Source organism: Dendronephthya gigantea, unplaced genomic scaffold, assembly GCF_004324835.1.
Source record: "Dendronephthya gigantea isolate DGI-Jeju-01 unplaced genomic scaffold, DenGig_1.0 000005F, whole genome shotgun sequence".
Taxonomy (NCBI): Eukaryota; Metazoa; Cnidaria; class Anthozoa; order Malacalcyonacea; family Nephtheidae; genus Dendronephthya; species Dendronephthya gigantea.
The window spans coordinates 560,719-582,957 of record NW_021163015.1 but is presented as its reverse complement, the minus strand read 5'-3'; the positions used below and the strand labels follow the sequence as shown (position 1 = coordinate 582,957).

At 35.4% G+C, this 22,239-nt stretch overlaps 3 protein-coding genes and 1 pseudogene across 3 annotated transcripts; all 4 read left to right on the top strand.

Annotated features, from left to right (window-relative positions):
• Positions 1-1,460: 1,460 nt before the first annotated feature.
• Positions 1,461-4,353, top strand: LOC114516374 (ficolin-2-like). Its single transcript, XM_028535830.1, has 4 exons — positions 1,461-1,642; positions 1,934-1,982; positions 2,871-3,254; positions 3,996-4,353. Exons 1-4 carry the CDS (start codon positions 1,604-1,606, stop codon positions 4,250-4,252), a joined length of 729 nt encoding a protein of 242 aa, XP_028391631.1. The 5' UTR covers positions 1,461-1,603; the 3' UTR covers positions 4,253-4,353.
• A 1,562-nt stretch (positions 4,354-5,915) lies between these two features.
• LOC114515860 lies at positions 5,916-7,969 on the top strand (annotated as a pseudogene).
• A 1,647-nt stretch (positions 7,970-9,616) lies between these two features.
• Positions 9,617-11,490, top strand: LOC114515859 (ryncolin-1-like). Its single transcript, XM_028535181.1, has 3 exons — positions 9,617-9,677; positions 10,382-10,765; positions 11,312-11,490. Exons 1-3 carry the CDS (start codon positions 9,617-9,619, stop codon positions 11,488-11,490), a joined length of 624 nt encoding a protein of 207 aa, XP_028390982.1.
• Positions 11,491-18,826: 7,336 nt separating this feature from the next.
• On the top strand, positions 18,827-21,999 carry LOC114516284 (ficolin-2-like). The gene is made up of 5 exons (XM_028535712.1): positions 18,827-18,936; positions 19,027-19,247; positions 19,444-19,492; positions 20,293-20,670; positions 21,100-21,999. The coding sequence occupies exons 1-5, from the start codon at positions 18,846-18,848 to the stop codon at positions 21,351-21,353; spliced, it is 993 nt and encodes a 330-aa protein (XP_028391513.1). The 5' UTR covers positions 18,827-18,845; the 3' UTR covers positions 21,354-21,999.
• Positions 22,000-22,239: the final 240 nt, after the last annotated feature.

The following is a 22,239-nucleotide window of genomic DNA, read 5'->3' as shown; positions in this document are numbered from 1 at the left end:
TAAATAATCATTATATAATGAATAATCATTATATAATGAATAAACATTATATAATAAAAAATCATTATATAATAAATAAACCTTATATAAATGAATATTCATTATATAATAAAAAAATTATATAATAAATAATCATTATATAATAAATAAACCTTATATAAATGAATATTCATTATATAATAAAAAAAATCATATAATAAATAATCATTATATATTAAATAAACAATATATAATAAATAATCGTTTTATATAATAAATAAACCTTATATAATAAATAATGTGGCAAGAGCATTGCACCGTGATCGCAATTAAAAACGTAAGTTCGATTCTTGCCGGAGGACCGATCGTAAACTCATTTTCCATCAACTTTTCCTGGCTTGAATTTGAAGTGTGTATAATTCCACTCGAAATTAAGACCCTTTGAAAGATTAGAATTTACCTGCATCGAGTGAAGTGCCAAAAATTGTAACTAACAAAACAGATTGTCTGAACCATCATTAAGGATCAAACGCAGGAGCAATCGAGAATGGTTCCAGATGACGAGACGAAATGATATCATCGCTTCAATTTTATCCTTTCAGCAAGTGTGGTCAATGGCTTCTGCGCAAGTCATAGCTTGATAAAACTGCTATCAAAACATTCATTTGTGTATCGAAAAATAGCATAATATTCTTAGTGCTTTAATTATATACGAGGTGGTCAGCTGTGCTTCTCTCTGCTCAAGCAATGGGCAATCTAGTGACAGAAAACGTACCTACGCTGTGACGTTTATAAACAGAACAACAAATCTACTTCGATATTTCGAGTTCCAAACATGTATTTTGATTGAACATAGTGATATAGATTTTCATATAATATAGAGTTAATTAAGGAACAGTCGCGGTAGCTTTTAAAGAAAATGAAGACTGTCCTAATATTTAAAAACGTCAAACGACACGAGCCGACAGGATTTATTTTCGGGCTTAATTGCAATTTTAACGTTTCCGCCATAAATATACACGTTTACACTCAGACAGTTTTATTTGGTTTTTTCATCAGATGCAGATGCCTAGGTTGCGGACAATATTTTCAGATTAACTTTTAATTTGGAACTATTTACCTTTAATTTTTAGCAATGGAATATGATAATTATCGCTAGCACCTTAATGCGAAGTCTTATGAAATTGTACGTTTATTATAACCTGCTGTAACGATAAAGTGTCATTTCAGCAACTGTATGTCAAAGAAAACAGAGCTAACGACCTCGTGCAATAATGCTGAAGATAAAAACATTGATCTTACTACTGGTCGAAATTGCATGTATCTCTTCACAGAAATGTTCTCCCAGGATTTATAACCCGATTAGAACAGGTGATATTTTTCAAGTTTCAGTGTTGAAGCCTTTCTTTCCTTAAAATAATTATATTGCCTACTTTTAGAAGGATCGTCTTTACTTCCAGATGAAATCATATCAAGTCATACCATCAACTCAGGGATTGTCCCGATAGAATGTTACGAACTCTGTCAGAAAGAACCAGGGTGTTTTGGATACAACTACAGCGAAAAGATCAATGTTGTGAACTGCCAACTGACCAACATCACAGAAAAGAAAAATGACATCGTAATGACCGGAGAATGGATGTTAATGCTCGATGAAAAAGCGGTATGTAATTCAGGTTTTCATAGGCCGGAAAATCACTGATGAAGAGGAATTGCACGAGTGTTGACTGGACCACGCGTACGATATCACGGTGTCCAATTTATAGTATTAGGTCATAAAAATGTATATAGTTAAATATGCGAAAACTTGTTTATTTATACGAGAGCAACGAAAAACACAACACATGCGGGTCATTGATATGCAAACCCATTGTAGTCATCGGTGAATTTTCGTACGTCGTGTGTAAACCTTTAGTGTACTTCATCTAAGTATTTCTGAAATCATTTTCAACAGCTAAAGTATTATAAGGAGGAACAGAGAAAAAATGACAGTGTAAAATCAGGTAAGCCGCAACATCAAAGATATCCCCAAAAATTAATTAGAATGTGGCAAAAATACAAAATAAGTTTTAATCAAAATTGATCAGGGCCAATTACTCTCAAACTGATTCGGCACCTTATGTGTCATATTGAGCATTATCCATTCAATGAAACGAATGAATGAATCAATGAAGAAACAATGAATGGACCAATTGCGTAATAGACCAACTTATTATCTAGGCATTCAGGAAGAAATAAACCACCACAGCTAAAAAGAGCATACCAAAATTAGTATAATTGCCAGGTTTGGTTGCAAAATGTCAACTAGTACGGAAAATATAGCAACGCGAATTTGGCAATTTTGTATACTTTTTTACTACGGCCGGAAGCGTGTAATTAATTTAATTACACACGTCCAGCCGTAAGTTAAAGGTATACAAAATTGCCAAATTCGCATGGCTATATTTTCCGCGCCTTACAATATTTCGCAGCCAAACTTGGCAATTTTACTAATTTTGGTATGTGATGTTCGGAAATTCCCTTTTTGTCACCTAAATAAAAAGTTGGTCTATTATGCAAGCGGTCCATTGCTGTATTAAGTATAAAGAAGCGAATTCAGCATTTATTTCATGCTTGTCGAAGATTAAATTCTAATAACATAGTGGCTTATTTTATTAAATTTTATTATTGCTTAACGTTTTATTCAAATTAATATCAGCAACGGATTGCACAATTTTCAGCGAGTAGTCTGGCTGCATCGAGCACCTTATTTTGCTCCAGTTAACCACGTATAAAATAAATGATAAATTAGTTTATGTAATCGTGCGATGTCGAGTACAATTTGGCATTGATAGTGACAGTGGTTAAAAATACGAGTGAAATATCACGAGTCATATTTTACATCTTGATAGACACCGGCTCCAGCTGTGCACATTTGTATAACAAAGGAGTGAAAACAGATGGTGTTTATACCATCGATCCTGACGGCCTGGGATCGTTTCAAGTCAGATGTGATATGAACATAGACGGGGGTGGCTGGACCGTGTTTCAAAGACGACAAGATGGAAATCAAGATTTCTTCCTTGGATGGTCAGACTATAAAGCAGGCTTTGGTAATTTGAGCGGCGAGTTCTGGTTGGGCCTTGATAAAATACATCGTTTGACGAACTCTGGCCAAAATGTTCTAAGAGTTGATTTGATGGATTTCAAGAGCACTGAAAGTTTCGCCAAATTTGAAACATTTAATATGACTAATGAATCAGACAAATACAGATTGACAATTGGAAATTATTCAGGTATACCACCAAGCTATAGGATTATAAGTTGTTAAAACGTTGCCAGTGACCGCACTGAAAATTTTTTCAGCGTTGAACGGGGGTTCAACGTATGTTTTTTTGTAAACACGTTTCTTCTTTTTCATTCCATCGCGTCATTATTTTTTTCACCAAATGTAATTAATTGGTCCTAAATCATTACATTATGTACATTCATCATCATCATGTAGGCCTATTGCGCCAATGAGTCGCACAGGGCCTGACATTATGTACATTACCATTGTTTAAAACGTTACCTATAAAGAGGGTGGTAAAGAAGTGATAAAAAATGTACAAGGATATTTCGAGTTCCAAAGAAGTATACCCATATTTCTAAAATATGCGGGCATCCTCTTTACGAGTGTTTTTTTAAACATAGTGATATAGACTTTACAGTTGAGGAGCAGCCACGCAGTGAAGTCTGTTCTATACATTCTATTTATATTCCTAAATATATATACGTTTGCACTCAAACAGTTCTATTTGGTTATTTCATCAGACTGCCTATGTTGCGGACAATATTTTTAGATAAGCTTTTAATTTGGAACTATATTTGACTATTAATTTCTAGCATTAGAACATTATCATTCTCTTTAGCACCTTAATGCGAATGCAAAGTCGTATGGCATTGCGCATTTATTATCACCTAGCTGTAGACCTCGTTACTAACCGTAAGAGTCTAATAAAATGAATCAACTGAACATATGACCGTTTTTTTAATAGGTGATGGAGGTGATTCCCTTGCTGTTCACAATCAAATGCAGTTTTCTACTAAGGATAGCGACAATGATGTTTCTGGTAGTAATAACTGCGCTATGAACTACAAAGGAGCTTGGTGGTACGAGAACTGTCATCGTTGCAACCTCAATGGCCAGTACCTGGGTGCAGATGATGATAGTAGCAGCGGAATAAGATGGCACTCTTGGAACCTTTATTCAATGCGAAAGGCGGAGATGAAAATTCGACCAAACCCGCTTTAAGAATTTCCTGCACAATCGTAAAGAAAGAAACATTCATTTGTTCATTTCCCATTCCAACTGTATAATGATATAGAAATAATATACTATATAACAATATAGTTTGCAAGCCATAAATATGTTTTGACTTCACAGCTCAATTGACTGTATTTAACTTAATGCCATTTATAAGTAACCAATCAGATTCCAGAAAAGCGTAACATAGAACGCGTGACCAATAGTTAAAAAGATAACACTATTATTATTCTTTTTGTTTCTTTTCATGACATGAGTATGTCTAGAGTTTCTAATTAACCTACGTTTTTCCTATAGGAACAGGAAGACCTCTAAGTTGCAGAGGGTGTGAGCCAGCTCTGTGCATGTTGTTCAGTGAGTTGAGAGCTGATGATCTAGGGACCACGATTAGTTATACTGAGACAGTAAGGGCACTCAAAACCCGACAGAGTATGCAAAACTATAGGTTTTTCTAGAGATAGCATATGAATGAACATTACGTATTAGTATATATGCATGCGGATGCCACAGCAGCCGGTCCTTCGCTGTGAGGAGGTGGGTGGGGTTTGGGTGGGGATTATTTTTGTAGTTTTTGTTGTGATAATTACTTTTGAAACGCAGATATAAGTATTGCTGCCTTTCGATAAAAGACCTTTAAATATTTGACCGGCGTTGTGGACGCATTGGCTGGTCTTGCGAATGACCAATGCATGCCAGGGGGAGCAGGTAAAATTCTTACAGAAAAAGGGGGCCATTGTTCTAGTCCACGAGAAGGGAAAGACCGGCGAGAATCAGGGGAGATTCGATTGGCCGTAACACAAGTTTGCATACGTTGTTCACATGCTAAGATACCAGAGTTCGGTCAGATTTTGGACTTTATAACTATTAACATGGCTGGTAAAGGCTGCCTTGTTCTATTGAGGCCTTGACCTTGCCCGGGCTAAATTTAGTGCATGCGGTAACCATGACAACTAGACCAGAGATGGTCCATATGTAGGATGAAATAGGACCTTCTAGAACATATTACTCCATTAACCGCAAATTTATAATTTGCGTACAGAATTTTTATTTAACGTTTCCGCCAAAAATATATACGTTTACACTCAGACAGTTCTATTTGGTTTTTTCATCAGAAATGATCAGATGCAGATGCCTAGATTGCGGCCAATATTTTCAGATGAACTTTTAATTTGGGACTATTTACCTTTAATTTTTAGCAATGGAATATGATAATTATCGCTAGCACCTTAATGCGAAGTCTTATGAAATTGTACGTTTATTATAACCTGCTGTAACGATAAAGTGTCATTTCAGAAACTGTATGTCAAAGAAAGCAGAGCTAACGACCTCGTGCAATAATGCTGAAGATAAAAACATTGATCTTACTACTGGTCGAGATTGCATGTATCTCTTCACAGCAATGTTCTCCCAGGATTTATAGCACGATTAGAACAGGTGATATTTTTCAAGTTTCAGTGTTGAAGCATTTCTTTCCTTAAAATAATTATATTGCCTATTTGTAGAAGGATCGTCTTTACTTCCAGATGAAATCATATCAAGTCATACCATCAACTCAGGGATTGTCCCGATAGAATGTTACGAACTCTGCCAGAAAGAACCGGGGTGTTTTGGATACAACTACAGAGACAAGCTCAATGTTGTGAACTGCCAAATGACCAATATCACAAAAAGAAGAGATCGCACCGTAAAGACTGGAGAAGGAGAATGGATACTAATGGCCGACGATGAAGCGGTATATATGAATTCAGGTGAAACAAAAATGTATAAAAAGCCTTGATTATGCATTGTAGCTACCTAGTAGCATCTAAAGTTTTGAATTGTAAAAATGAATCTGGTGCTACATGAATGATCATGCACAAACTGTCTTTCGCCTCCCAAACTAAAAATTCATATACAGAACGAGAGCATGCATAACAATGCAATGTTCTTTACGAATAAAATATTTGATTAGTCAGTTTTAAAAATGATGTACCAAAAGACTTCTAATTGTAAAAGTATTTCTATGGCAGTAAAGCTTCTTGAAAATCTAGATAACGAGTAGAATCTGAAAGAAGTAGCTTCATAAACAGAAAAAATGTGAATAAATTGATCGTTTAAGACAAACGTGGTAAAAAGTGCTACTCAAATGACTTAATAACGGATCGCCCGAAACTGTTGCAAGCGAGTTAGCTGCTTTGAAAACCTTATTTGAATAAGATAAATAAAATATTACAGAGCTTAATTGCGTAGCTTACGCATAGATCACTTAAAAACTTATTCTCGATTATTTCACAATTTTATAGCCAGCTGTGCTGACGATTAATTTTGTTTCAGTTAACCACGTATAAATAATATAAATGAGATGATAATTCTAGGTAATCGTGCGATGTCGAGTACAATATTGGATTATTAGTATACTAGTCATTAATAATACGAGTGAATCATCACGAGTCATATTTTCCTAAATACATGTTACAATTTTATAGGTACCGGCTCCAGCTGTTCACATCTGTATAACAAAGGAGTGAGGAAAGATGGTGTTTATACCATCGATCCTGATGGCCAGGGATCGTTTCAAGTCAGATGTGATATGAGCATAGACGGGGGTGGCTGGACCGTGTTTCAAAGAAGACAAGATGGAAGTCAAAATTTCTACCTTGGATGGTCAGACTATAAAGCAGGCTTTGGTGATCTTAACGGCGAGTTCTGGTTGGGCCTTGATAAAATACATCGTTTGTGGAAATCTGGCCAAAATGTTCTAAGAGTTGATTTGATGGATTTCAATGGCGCTAAACGTTACGCTAAATATGGAACGTTTAGTGTAGCTGATGAATCAGACAAATACAGATTGAATATTGGCAGTTTTTCAGGTAAACGAAACCTACATGAATTAACAGAATTGGTCCTAAATCATTATATTATGTACATTATACCACTTTTTAAAACGTTACCTACAGGGGGTGGTAAAGAAGTGATAATAGAAGTGATAATAAATAATAAAGAAGTGCTAAATGTACTAGGATGTGTAGGATAGGAGTTCCAAAGAAGTATACCCACACTTCCAAAATATGCAGGCATCTTCTTTACGTGTGTTTTATTACACATAGTGATATAGACTTTATAGTTGAGGAGCAGCCACGCAGTGAAGTCTGTTCTATACATTCTATTTATATTCTTAAATATATATACGTTTGCACTCAAACAGTTCTATTTGGTTATTTCATCAGACTGCTTATGTTGCGGACAATATTTTTAGATAAGCTTTTAATTTGGAACTTTATTTGACTATTAATTTCTAGCATTAGAACATTATCATTCTCTTTAGCACCTTAATGCGAATGCAAAGTCGTATGGCATTGCCCGTATGGCATTGCGCATTTATTATCACCTAGCTGTAGACCTCGATCGTTACTAACCGTAAGAGTCTAATAAAATGAATCAACTGAACATATGACCGTTTTTTTAATAGGTGATGCAGGTGATTCCCTTGCTGTTCACAATCAAATGCAGTTTTCTACTAAGGATAGCGACAATGATGTTTCTGGTAATAATAACTGTGCTATGAACTACAAAGGAGCTTGGTGGTACGAGAACTGTCATCGTTCCAACCTCAATGGCCAGTACCTGGGTGCAGATGATGACAGTAGCAGCGGAATAAGATGGACCTCTTGGAACCTTCATTCAATGCGAAAGGCGGAGATGAAAATTCGACCAAACCCGCTTTAAGAATTTCCTGCATAATCGTAAAGAAAGAAACATTCATTTGTTCATTTCCAATTCAAACTGTATAATGATATAGAAATAATATACTATGTAACAATATAGTTTGCAAGCCATAAATATGTTTTGACTTCACAGCTCAATTGACTGTATTTAACTTAATGCCATTTATAGGTAGCCAATCAGATTGCAAAAAAACGTAACAAAGAACGCGTGACCAATAGATAAAAATATAGCACTATATTATTGTTTGTGTTTCTTTTCATGCCACGAGTATGTCTAGAGGCTTTAATTAACCTATGTTTTCCTATAGGAACAGGAGGACCTCTAAGTTGTAGAGGATGTGAGCCAGCTCTGTGCAAGTTGTTCAGTGAGTTGAGAGCTGATGATCTAGGGACCACCATTAGTCATACTGAGACAGTAAGAGCACTCAAAACCCGACAGAGTATGCAAAAACTATAGGTTTTTCTAGAGATAATATAGGCCAGTCCTTCGCTGTGGAGAGGTGGGTGGGGTTTGGGTGGGAATTTTTTTTGTAGTTTTTCGTTATGATAATTACTTTTGAAACGCAGATATAAGTATTGCTGCCTTTCGATAAAAGACCTTTAAATATTTGACCGGCGTTGTGGACGCATTGGCTGGTCTTGCGAATGACCAATGCATGCCTAGCTGGGGGAACAGGTAAAATTCTTACAGAAAAAGGGGGCCATTGTTCTAGTCCACGTGAAGGGAAAGACCGGCGAGAATCAGGGGAGATTCGATTGGCCGTAACACAAGTTTGCATACATTGTTCACATGCTAAGATGCCAGAGTTCGGTCAGATTTTGGACTTTATAACTATTAACATAGCTGGTAAAGGCTGCCTTGTTCTATTGAGGCCTTGACCTTGCCCGGGCTAAAATTAGTGCATGCGGTAACTATGACAACTAGACTAGAGATGGTCCATATTTAGGATGAAATAGGACCTTCTAGAACATATTACTCCATTAACCGCAAATTTATAATTTGCGTACAGAATTTTTATTTAACGTTTCCGCCATAAATATATACGTTTACACTCAGACAGTTCTATTTGGTTTTTTCATCAGATGCAGATGCCTAGGTTGCGGACAATATTTTCAGATTAACTTTTAATTTGGAACTATTTACCTTTAATTTTTAGCAATGGAATATGATAATTATCGCTAGCACCTTAATGCGAAGTCTTATGAAATTGTACGTTAATTATAACCTGCTGTAACGATAAAGTGTCATTTCAGAAACTGTATGTCAAAGAAAGCAGAGCTAACGACCTCGTGCAATAATGCTGAAGATAAAAACATTGATCTTACTACTGGTCGAAATTACATGTATCTCTTCACAGCAATGTTCTCCCAGGATTTATAACCCGATTAGAACAGGTGATATTTTTCAAGTTTCAGTGTTGAAGCCTTTCTTTCCTTAAAATAATTATATTGCCTATTTGTAGAAGGATCGTCTTTACTTCCAGATGAAATCATATCAAGTCATACCATCAACTCAGGGATTGTCCCGATAGAATGTTACGAACTCTGCCAGAAAGAACAGGGGTGTTTTGGATTCAACTACAGAGAAAAGTTCAATGTTGTTAACTGCCAACTGACGAACATCACAAAAAGAAGAGATCAAACCGTAATGACTGGAGAAGGAGAATGGATACTAATGGCCGACGATGAAGCGGTATATATGAATTCAGGTAAAACAAAAATGTATAAAAAGCCTTGATTATGCATTGTAGCTACCTAGTAGCATATAAAGTTTTGAATTGTGAAAATGAATCTGGTGCTACATGAATGATCATGCACAAACTGTCTTTCGCCTGTCAAACTAAAAATTCATATATAGAACGAGAGCATGCATACAATGCAATGTTAACAAAATTAAGATTTGATTAGACAATTTTAAAACTGATGTACCAAAAGACTTCTAATTATAAATGTCTAGATATGAGAATCTAGATAACGATTAGAATCTGTGTAGCTTCATAAACAGAAATAACGTGAATAAATCGATTGTTTGAGCGGACAAACGTGGTAAAAAGTGCTACTCAAATTAATTTAACAGTAATAACGGATCGCCTCAAACTTTTGAAAGCGAGCTAGCTGGTTTGAAGACTTTATTTGAATAAAAGATAAATAAAATATTACACAGCTTAATTGCGTAGCTTACGCATGGATAAATTAAAACTTATTCTCGATTATTTCACAATTTTATAGCCAGCTGTGCCGACGATTAATTTTTTTTCCAGTTAACCACGTATAAATAAGATAAATGAGATGATAATTCTGGTTAATCGTGCGATGTGGAGTATAATTCGGGATTATTAGCATACTAGTCATTAATAATACGAGTGAAACATCACGAGTCATATTTTCCTAAATACATGTTACAATTTTAAAGGTACCAGCTCCAGCTGTTCACATCTGTATAACAAAGGAGAAAGAAAAGATGATGTTTATACCATCGATCCTGATGGCCTGGGATCGTTTCAAGTCAGATGTGATATGAAAACAGACGGGGGTGGCTGGACCGTGTTCCAAAGACGACAAGATGGAAGTCAAAATTTCTACCTTGGATGGTCAGACTATAAAGCAGGCTTTGGTGATCTTAAAGGCGAGTTCTGGTTGGGCCTTGATAAAATACATCGTTTGACGAAATCTGGCCAAAATGTTCTAAGAGTTGATTTGATGGATTTCAATGGCGCTGAGGCTTATGCTAAATATGGAACGTTTAGTGTGGCTGATGAATCAGACAAATACAGATTGCATATTGGAAGTTATTCAGGTATGCGAAGTCACATGAATTTTAGGTGTTAATTAAAACGCTTACATTAGAAGATGGCCGACATGAAAATATTTTCTGCGTTGAACAAGGGTTTAACGAATGCTTTGATTTAAGAATGCCTCCTCTGTTCCCTAATTCTTTAAATTACTTCATCATTTTGCCCCGCCCTTTACCTTCCGAAGTTTCGTCATGCCAAGGGTTTATTGCACATCGGATGTTCCACTTCCTCACAGCCGCCTCATTTGCCACTCTTGGGCGAGAACAACCCAGTGTTTGAATGAAAAGTTGTTCAGAGGAAATTTAAAATTCGTTTCTTTTTTCTGCAAATGTGATTTATTCCTGAGTTAATAGTTCTTACGTTTCGCATTCGCCTGGTTTAGGTCGTCAACTTATATATATTATCACTCTCAAAATGTTAATTTGATCGAAATTTCAAAGCCTAGCTAAAACAAGACTCCCAATAGTCAATATAAGAACCTAGTTGTTTCCCGGAGGTGTAAAACAAGGAACTGGACATATTAATTGTATATTTGTATATTTTTTAAGGTAACGCAGGTGACTCTCTTGCTTTTCACAATACAATGCAGTTCTCAACCAAGGATAGGGACAATGATATTAGTTCTGGTAATTGTGCTAAAACGTGGAACGGAGCTTGGTGGTACAAGAACTGCCATTCTTGCAATCTCAATGGCTGGGTGCAGGTCAGACTAGTGCAGCTGGAATAAAATGGCACATGTGGAAAAATCTTTCAATGAAAAAGGCAGAATTGAAAATTCGTCCAAACCACTTTTAAGATGATATGTAACAAACGAGAAACGAGCATTCACTTGTTTCCTCGTGATTAAATTAATACTATGATATAATAACATTGACATAACAATTTTTTCATGTTTGAGCATCATAAACTGTTTCCGAACTAATTAAATTTTTATAAGCCTTGTAAAAAGCAAACTTTCAAAATGAGTCGGGGGAGGAAAAGTCAAGTCTGTGACATTCGGGATAAATTTGAGAAAATGATCGTTGTCTGTAAAAGATGTTCCAAGATGCTCCAAAAAAGCGCAATGTAAAAAAAAACACAAACACGAGTGATCGAAGTTCTAAATATTGTGATGATGCTATATACACTGAGGCCTGTTTCAAACGTCGCATTTTGCATGTGTCGAATACAATTGTTTGAATTATCTGCATGCGAGATGCGACGTATGAAACAATTGAATTCGCTGTTTTTAATTGCGGTCGACCGTGATGCTAAATTCGACTGTTCCACTCGCATTATGCGAGCTGGATGCGACGTGGTTTCATAAGTCGTATTTTGCAAGTGTCGAATTCAATTCGCTTGAAGAAAAAGACAAAGAAGAACGTCATGCATGTTATGATATTGAAAGGCACAAGCAAGGAAATATGGAGGCCGTAGACAAAATAAATGAACCAGAACAATCGTATTGTATTACGTGTGCATGAAAGTTGACAAAATTCATTTGCCTACCGCGTCTGTTCGTAATGGCTGCGCAGTACACGAATAAAACGAAGAATCCCAAGGCTGGCTGACTTGTTGGAAGCGGCTAAGAAGCAGTTGGATATTGCATAAAGTGCAATATATTTAGGCAAGAATATGAGGAAAATAATAGCCAGAAAAGGATTTCTAGAAATATGACATTTTTTATTTACGCCCAAGCGGACTGTCGCTGATCATAAGGCCAGTAGAGCCCGCAACTATTTGAATTAAGCACATGCGAAATGTTGGTAACAAACCCAACCGAATGTCTTATTAAGTCCTTTATCATTCACCAATCATCATACGCTTCGTTTTATACTCTCCATGCATATTTACTCTCGTTGTAACATCGTTACATTTCAAATGTCAATATCGATATATCGAGGTTAACAAAGGTTTGCTGTAAAGAATTACATCGTGGAACCGTTAAAACATAAATCTAAGCTATCCTTAGTAGAAAAAAATTTAAATATACTTACATCTATGGCGAATTTAAGTCATTTTATCTAGCTACATGTGTCATAATCAAAATATCAACAGTTCGCAAAGCTTTTGTTATCGCGCAAGAGCTAAATAAATTATGCTAAACTCGAAGAATTGGCGCGAAATAATTAATATAATTATTGCGTCTCTTTCTGGTCGTAACACGAAATGCGACGTTTGAAATGACGGTCGGATTATTACTCCGGCGTCAGCGACGGAGTTGAAAATTCGCCCTGGTTTTGTTTTGTTGTTTTGTTGTGTTTTTTCTTTTTTTTTTTTTTTTATTTTTCGTCGTCGCAAGTCTGAATGGCGCGAAACATTGTTGTATTTAAAATGTGTATGTAACCGTATTTATCTACGTCCCAGTCTTATCTGCTAAGAGTTGTGGTGCACAGCTTTGGCTAATTTTCCGATGCGCGATTCGATTTCGCTCGCATGATACGGCAATTCCTCCAAGAGCAACAAATAAACCGTTCTTTTCACGCTTTTCGACTAAGTTTAGATTGAATTGGGGTAAGAATATATTTAATTCATGTAGATTTTGGTCCTATTTTAATAATATCGCTGCTATTTCGCCGTTTGACAAGATGATCAATGATGTGGTCGTGTATGGGCGCGTTGAACGTCGTAGTTTGCACAAGATTGAACATTTAATATAACTATATAAGCGCGAATTCCAAAGGCAAAGTGTAAGACAAAGCGAATATATCATGCGGTTTATTTACATTTTTGAACAATTGAACTTCTATACTTTTTAAAGTACAATGTCCTTTTGAATTTCGCGATCGAACATTTAGGTTCGCAAGGTATCTAAATGCGAATATGAACTGTATTGTTTATGTTCAGAAGCTCTATATTGAAGACTGGCACGTGCGCCGGAGTTAACGCCAGAACAGGCGTCTTGTTGTTTTAGGGTCGAATCTAATTAGAATTGTATTCGACACATGCAAAATGCGACGTTTGAAACAGGCCTAAAATTTTTAAATTTGAACTTTAAACTATCTTACTTTTCATTTGAGAGCTAAAGTTTGGTAAAATCATTGCGATGAATCGCGCTGGCATCAAAAACTCATGTTTTAGTCACAAGGTAATTGCAAAATGATTGCAGGTATGCTGACGGAGTAAAAAGGAAATGAGGACACTGAGTTATGCTGCCAAGTGAATCCCGGAGTTTATCATGATTATAAAGTGGAAACATCGAATGGGGTGACAACATTACAGTCGTGCCAATAGAAGCGTTCCGAAAAATGTTGACCAGTTCATTTCCTAACTTGAAAGAACACATCTGCACAATTCCTCAACAATTTGAAAAGTTCTTTAAAAAGTTCCTGACTTCCTGTTTCATTGACCAATCAGATTGCTCAAAAATAAAATATAAAATTTGATTTGTCAATGAAACAGGAAGTTAGGAACTTTTTAAGGAACTTTTCAAATTAACTTGTTGAGCATACAACTTGTTGCCGAAGAATTTGTTGTTCTCGTGTCATTTATTTCAGGAACTTCAAGTGAAAGACCACCCCAAAATGTTGCAAGCACTCTGGCTGCATCAAAGACCTCATTTGCTGATTTAACTTCCACACCTCTCGTACAATCCCCGACCACTCCAGAACCTTCAACAACTTCATATTATCCATCGTCGACACAAACTACTTCGCTGAACAATACAGGCATGAAAAATTATATCATACTACCTTTGACGATGTTAGGAATGGGACATTTAATCATTTATGTTTACGAAATAAAAGTAAACAGCAGTGTCATTTCAATAACTAAGATTGAAAGGAGCTAAAACAGGGTTAAATAAAAATCTGGGGCCGGTTGTACGAAGGCTCGCTAGCGCTATCCACCGGACAATGAATTTTTCAACCGTTCTAAAAATGCTCGAAAAGCGATATATAGCTATAAACTTAATCTTGGGAACCAACAATTATTCAAGAGAATCCTCGATTTAGGTATACTAAGATTAAATTAAAGTTAGCAAACAACGGGAGATTTTAAAGCATTTGAAAAAATCACTATCCGGTGGATAGTGCTATCCATGCAGCTTTCAAACAAATGGCCCCTGATATTTCTCATGCGAGTTATTTCAGGATATTCAAGTAAAGGACTACGCCAAAGTGTTAATTTAACGTCAAATCCTCTCGTACAATTACCGGTCACTCCTGAACCTTCAACAACTTCATATTATCTATCGTCGACAAAAACTACTCCGCTGAACAATACAGGCACGAAAAATTATTTCATTCTACCTTTCATGTTGGGACATTAATTTAATGTTTACGAAGTCGTAGTCTGAAATGTGAATAAACAGCAAAGTCATTTCAATCACATTTGAGAAGAACAAGATGAGAGAAGCTTAATCAAGTAATCTTACCCTATATATTTCACATTTTTATAGCTAGAAGCTGCGCCGATCTATATAACAAGGCGATAAAGAGGACGGTGTTTATACCATCAATCCTGACAACCAGGGATCGTTCCAAGTCAGATGTGATATGAACACAGATGGGGGTGGCTGGACCGTGTTCCAAAGAGGACAAGATGGAAGTCAAAATTTCTACCTTGGATGGTCAGACTATAAAGCAGGCTTTGGTGATCTTACAGGCGAGTTCTGGTTGGGCCTTGATAAAATACATCGTTTGTGGAAATCTGGTCAAAATGTTGTAAGAGTTGATTTGATGGATTTTAATGGCACTGAACGTTATGCTAAATATGGAACGTTTAGTGTGGCTGATGAATCAGACAAATACAGATTGAATATTGGCAGTTATTCAGGTATACGAAACCTACATGAGTTACCAGAAAATGGAAAATTTGATTGTCTTGTGAGAACCCTTCCGCTACGAACAATGATTGCTTTCAAATTTTGCCCTAAAATTCTGGTGAAGTTATATTAAAATGAGGACCAGTGAACCTTCCTACGCACAATCAGTTAAACCGTAAAACCTGCTTCCGGTTTTCCCAAGAAAATCTCGTTCCAAAACAATGCGCCAAAATTTTCTCCTATTAGTATAGTACACGCTCTTAAAGTAGGCGTAAATGGAAAGTGAAAAACATAATTTCTCAGAATGTTTATAGTATCCCGACCCTTCTTTCTCTTTACGCATTTTAAACATTAATAAAACGCTCCGAATTTTATCATTACAATTTTTTTTATTTCTTATTGATTGCATTCTCCTTGTTAAAGGCTTAACTTATGTATACATTGCAATAGTATCGGATTTATCTTTAACGTAATGTTTGTGCGCACAAAATATTGTACTAGAAAATTGTACACATAACTTTCCGTTTATTTTTAACAGGTAACGCAGGGGATTCGCTGGTTTATCATGATAACATGAAGTTCACTACTAATGATAGCGACAATGATGAACACTCTGGTAACTGTGCTACGAACTACAAGGGAGTTTGGTGGTACAAACATTGTCATGATTCCAACCTCAATGGCCAGTACCTAGGTGCAGGTCAGACAATTGGCACCGGAATAAGATGGAACCAATGGAAATCCGACTCGATGAAAAAAACGGAGATGAAAATTCATCCAAACCAGTTTTAAAATGCATGGACACCAAGAAATGAACATATGTACACACTTATTGCTTTGTGATAGAATTATGATATAGAAATAATAATGTAATAGAAGAGTTTGCGGGTGAACCTGTGCAACAAGAAAGAGTTTCGTTTTAACCAGTCAGGAAATTTTGTTTACGTTTTTATTCGTATAGCTTCATATGATATAGAGTTAATTAAGGAACATTCGCGGTAACTTTTAAAGAAAATGAAGGAAAACAAACGACACGAGCCGACTGGAATTAATGTGAATGGAATGTAAATTAACAGTAATATTTCAACATTCTATTTATTTTTGAGCTTAATTGCAATTTTAACGTTTCCGCCATAAATATAAACGTTTACACTCAGACAGTTCTATTTGGTTTTTTCATCAGATGCAGATGCCTAGGTTGCGGACAATATTTTCAGATTAACTTTTAATTTGGAACTATTTACCTTTAATTTTTATCAATGGAATATGATGATTATCGCTAGCACCTTAATGCGAAGTCTTATGACATTGTACGTTTATTATAACCTGCTTTAACGATAAAGTGTCATTTCAGCAACTGCATGTCAAAGAAAGCAGAGCTAACGACCTCGTGCAATAATGCTGAAGATAAAAACATTGATCTTACTACTGGTCGAAATTGCATGTATCTCTTCACAGCAATGTTCTCCCAGGATTTATAGCACGATTAGAACAGGTGATATTTTTCAAGTTTCAGTGTTGAAGCCTTTCTTTCCTTAAAATAATTATATTGCCTACTTTTAGAAGGATCGTCTTTACCCCCAGATGAAATCATATCAAGTCATACCATCAACTCAGGGATTGTCCCGATAGAATGTTACGAACTCTGCCAGAAAGAACCGGGATGTGTTGGATTCAACTACAGAGACAAGATCAATGTTGTGAATTGCCAACTGACCAATATCACAAAAAGAAGAGACCACACCGTAATGACTGGAGAAGGAGAATGGTTACTACTGGTCGACGATGAAGCGGTATATATGAATTCAGGTAAAACAAATAAATTATGTATAAAAAGCCTTGATTATGCATTGTAGCTAGTAACATCTAAGTTTTGAATTGTGAAAATGAATTTGGTGCTACATGAATGATCATGCACAAACTGTCTTTCGCCTCCCAAACTAATAATTCATATGCTACTCAAATTACTTTATCAGTAATAACAGATCGGCACAAACTGTTGCAAGGCAGCTAGCTGCTTTGAAGACCTTATTTGAATAAGATAAATAAAATATTACAGAGCTTAATAAAACTCGAGACAATATGCATGAGTGAAAATTGCATAGAATTTGGCTTTTTTGACTGAGATATAAACTGAACACTCTTTTGTTTACCTCGTTCATTTTCAAGTTTTCCGCCTGTGATTTTTGCACGAGGTCTGGTCGTATCAAGCGCATGCGGAGTGAATACATGTGATTCTGGGGCCCCCAGATATAAACTGAGATTTTTAGCATATATTAGGCGACATAGAAAAATATCTTCTCTTAATCAATCAATGACGGACATATGATTAGGATGATAAATGCTTTTGTCATTTGCATGACAAAATCACTCGACGTTGATTGGCGCAGATGAGTACAGTAATTTCATTAGTTTAGTATAATTAATGAATCCATTTCCAAAATAAACAAAATGGCGAAAACGGAGATTTCTAAACAAACCAAACCGCCCTTAAAGAACTAAGAAAGGCCAGAAGAATAAACGAAAATACCCAGAAAAACACAAAACATTGAGCTGTGTTTGACATTGTTGCTGGTGATGCTTGCATTGAAAATTGTTTCCCAGAATAGATTGCGAGAATGGACTAAAAACATCTGACGATTTTGTATTGTAATTTCATGCAAATACTGCGATGTTGCTCGTACATGCAATTAGGAATTTATGATACTCGTGACGTTTATATTCCTGTAATTTTGATATAATAACACCGTGAACATAAAACTACTTACGTGAAAAATAAAATACATATACATGAAAAATAATAGAGAGTGATGCTTTCTAGATGATTATCTATTGTCATTATATCGTATTCGGCACGTAAAATTCGGCGTATTAGTGCAGAAATACGAGATTGAACAATAAAATTTACAACTATTAAATTTTGATGAGGAGAACTTAACGTTTTAATATTAGTCCAAGTATTTATGTTATCATCAAAAAGAACAAAAAATTCAGATAGTCTTTTTTTAACATCGTATTGCATTATCAATGAAAGTATAGATTTTTATGTATAGTTTCACGTTTTTTCTCCATGCATGAAAGAAGATTTTTACGAAATATGAATTACTTGCAATTAGTTATAATTGTAAGATGATTTAATCATCTTAATTGTAATGTAAATATTAATTTAGCTTTTGATAGCCTTTATATGATTGTGTAAATGGCTGAATAGAAATTATGTTAATAATATATAAGATGTCACAGAGGGCATGTATACTTTTTCACCTGCTTTGCCAATAATACATTATTTCAGCTATACTGCATGTTGAAGAAACCGCAGTTGGCGACCTCATGCAATCATGTTTAAGTTATCAGTATTACTGATGGTTAAAATTTCATTTATTGCTGCACAGAACTGCTCTTCCAGGATTTACAATATCATTAGAACAGGTGAAGTCGTCTATGTTTGTAATCTTTCAATAATGCTTTGTTCCAAAACAGTTATGCTTCTTTCTTCCTTAAACCTTTTGCTACTTTTAGGAGTTTCGTCTTTACCTCCAGACGAAATCATATCAGATCATACCGTCATGTCTGGGATTGTTCCGATAGAATGTTACGAACTCTGCCAAAAGGAACTGAAATGTGTTGGATTCAACTACAGAGACAGGATCAATGTTGTGAACTGCCAACTGACCAACATCAGAAGTCACACCGTAATGGCAGGAGAAGGAGAATGGATACTAATGCTCGATGACAAAGCGGTATGAAAACTTCAATATTGAAATTGTTCTTTGAAAAGGAATCACACGATTGTTGATTGACCCACGTACAATATATATTACGATGTCCAATCCACTATTTGAACCCGTGTATCCACTATTTGAACATCATTCTCGTAATGCGTAATCCTTCTCCGTATATAATTCGCTTAAGCATTTTTGAAATCGTTTTTATCAGGAAAAGAATGATACGGAAAAAAAGAGAGAAAATGAAAATGGGTATTTAGGTATGCCGCAACAAATTAAACATATGTGCAAGAATTCTAGAATGAGGGAAATATTCTTATCAAATTTTAATAAAAGCGAATGAATGATACATATAATATGTTATATATAATCTTTAAAATCCATCTTTAGTTAAAAAATACAATGGATTTACAACAAAGAAAATAATTAATACAGTATAATATATTGAATGTGACTAAATTACTAAACTGCTAAAAATGAAATTTTTAGAGTATCTATTCAAATCAAAATTAAAATTAGAATTGATCAGCGCAAATTACTGTCGCCTGTTTCGGCGCCTTCGTAATAATAATGAAGTATTTACCCAATCAATTAATTATTTAATCACTAACTTCATTTTCCTAGTTCCCCACTGCGCAATATTCTTTGTCAATTTTTGCTTGACGACCGTAAACCAGAATAATTTTCCTGTTTGAAAATCTAGGAAACTATTCTTTTGAACAAGGCTTATTGTCAAGGAAATTTTGCCAAAGTTTTCGTCTGCTGACAAAAAAAAATACCATGGAGAACTTGATAAGAAAAACTCGCTCGTTTGTACAGGACTAAGGAACTGCTGCTGAAAGCAACATTAAAATCAAAATATAAATTCTTGATTTGTCTTCTTCAATCTATTATTTTTCGGACCTTGTTTTGTCATGTTTATTTTCCGAAATTGTCCGCTGGCACTGGTTTTTACGCAATATAATCACGTATGAACAAGATGAAATAAGTGATAGAGAGTTAAAGTACGTAATTGCCATTCTTAAGTATTCTGTACACTTTTTAATTATTTCTTATATAGCAACCAGCTGCGCCCATCATTATAGAATAGGGGTGAGAAAAGATGGCGTTTATACCATTGATCCTGATGGCTTGGGATCGTTCCAAGTCTTGTGTAATATGAGCAGAGACGGGGGTGGCTGGACCGTGTTTCAAAGAAGACAAGACGGAAGCCAGGATTTCTACCTTGGATGGTCAGACTATAAAGAAGGCTTTGGTAATTTGAGTGGCGAGTTCTGGTTGGGCCTGGATAAAATACATCGTTTGTCCAATTCTGGCCAAAATGTTTTAAGAGTTGATTTGATGGATTTGAAAGGCACTGAACGTTACGCTAAATATGGAAAGTTTAGTGTGGCTGATGAGTCAGAAAAATACAGATTGAATATTGGCAGTTATTCAGGTAAACAATTATTCAGGTAAACAACTTTTTACGATTTTCGGCTGTTGAAACATAGCAACGTTTAAATCATAAGGTCACGAATATTTTAAAAACGTTTCATTCACCACCCCATTCCCCCCTCTTGGAATTAAGCGTAACAGTCCAGTGTTTGGTTGGAGATGTTCTATAAATTCATTTTTTTCCTCATTTTTCCTCAAATTTCACCTATTGAGTTATTGTTCAGTTATATATGTTCTTACTTCCAGCATACACCTCGTTTAGCTCTTCACGTTTTTTCCACATTTTTTCCTTATTTGAACCGAAATTTTCAGAGCCTCGCTAAAACAAGGCTCTTGCAAGGCATTAGATATCTAACCACTTTTCAAAAGAATCTATTAGAATAAAAAATAGTGAACTCAACTCATTACGTTTTGTATATTTTGTTAAAAGGTGACGCAGGTGATTCCCTTGCTTATCACAGTCAAATGAAGTTCTCAACCAAGGATAATGACAATGATGTTTCGACTGGCAATTGTGCAACGCAGTTTCAAGGAGCTTGGTGGTACAAAAGTTGTCTTACTTCCAACCTCAATGGCCCGTACCTGGCTGCAGGTCAGAAAAGTGCCACCGGAATAAAATGGGACAAGTGGCATTTTTATTCAATGAAAAAGACTGAGATGAAAATTCGTCCAAACCACAATTGAGAGACGAACATTCACTGGTTGCTTCTGTGATGAAATTATAATAGTATAGAAACAATATATAGCAGTAATTTGATGTTTGAGCGTATTTGAGTGTTTTGACCTTAATTTTACGACCAACAGCTGAAAGCAAAATTTTAAATGAGCTAAGGAAGACAAAGTCAAGTCTGACATTCAATAATTAGATTTGAACGGAAACATGAAAAAATTTATCTACTGATATTTACAATGTAATCATTATATAATATTTGAAATCAGGTATACGGTTTAATGAAACGTCATTAGGCGAGTTAGAAAGTCGGCCGAGGCAATTTTACACAATGCGTTCCATAAATGAAGCGAATAAATGTTTGAAAATGGGGGAGAAGAAAACACAATATTTTAACGCATTGGTGAAAAAACCCTCCTTTGTAAATTTACGAAGTCCGTATGCACTATTCGCGCATTTTATTTGCTTATAAATACGAAATAGACGACGTCGACATTGCCGATAAAACTTGTTATTAGTCTTTTTTTAAGATGTAATTTTGCTTATGCCTGTAGTTCTCGCTAAAGATGTAATTAATATCACAGTGTGATATATTCAGTTGATATCTAATGATTTATGTGTAGTGTTCTGTATGTAATGTTGATTTGTAAGTGCTGGCCTTGATCCGTATTGATCTATGGAAAACAATTTTCTCCTGGCATTTAATAAATTTGTTTAATCAATCTTCATTTATTATGCAATTTGGCTTATGCGTATAGACCTCCCGTGAAGCATAATTAATATTATGGTGTGATATTTAATTAATATCGGAGGATTTATCTGCGGTAATGATTTATGACTATGTGTAATTTTCACATAAAATTAAATTATGTTTAATAATCGTCATCAACCTGTTAGCTC

Excerpts from the sequence above, each read along its gene's own strand:
- LOC114516374 (XM_028535830.1), top strand. The coding sequence starts at position 1,604 with ATGACCGGAGAATGGATGTTAATGCTCGATGAAAAAGCG. Across the intron at positions 1,983-2,870 it reads AAATGACAGTGTAAAATCAG|ACACCGGCTCCAGCTGTGCA; the intron begins GTAAGCCGCAAC and ends ACATCTTGATAG. Across the intron at positions 3,255-3,995 it reads GACAATTGGAAATTATTCAG|GTGATGGAGGTGATTCCCTT; the intron begins GTATACCACCAA and ends TTTTTTTAATAG.
- LOC114516284 (XM_028535712.1), top strand. The coding sequence starts at position 18,846 with ATGTTTAAGTTATCAGTATTACTGATGGTTAAAATTTCATTTATTGCT. Across the intron at positions 19,493-20,292 it reads AAATGAAAATGGGTATTTAG|CAACCAGCTGCGCCCATCAT; the intron begins GTATGCCGCAAC and ends TTTCTTATATAG. Across the intron at positions 20,671-21,099 it reads GAATATTGGCAGTTATTCAG|GTGACGCAGGTGATTCCCTT; the intron begins GTAAACAATTAT and ends TTTTGTTAAAAG.
- LOC114515859 (XM_028535181.1), top strand. The coding sequence starts at position 9,617 with ATGACTGGAGAAGGAGAATGGATACTAATGGCCGACGATGAAGCGGTA. Across the intron at positions 9,678-10,381 it reads AGCGGTATATATGAATTCAG|GTACCAGCTCCAGCTGTTCA; the intron begins GTAAAACAAAAA and ends ACAATTTTAAAG. Across the intron at positions 10,766-11,311 it reads GCATATTGGAAGTTATTCAG|GTAACGCAGGTGACTCTCTT; the intron begins GTATGCGAAGTC and ends ATATTTTTTAAG.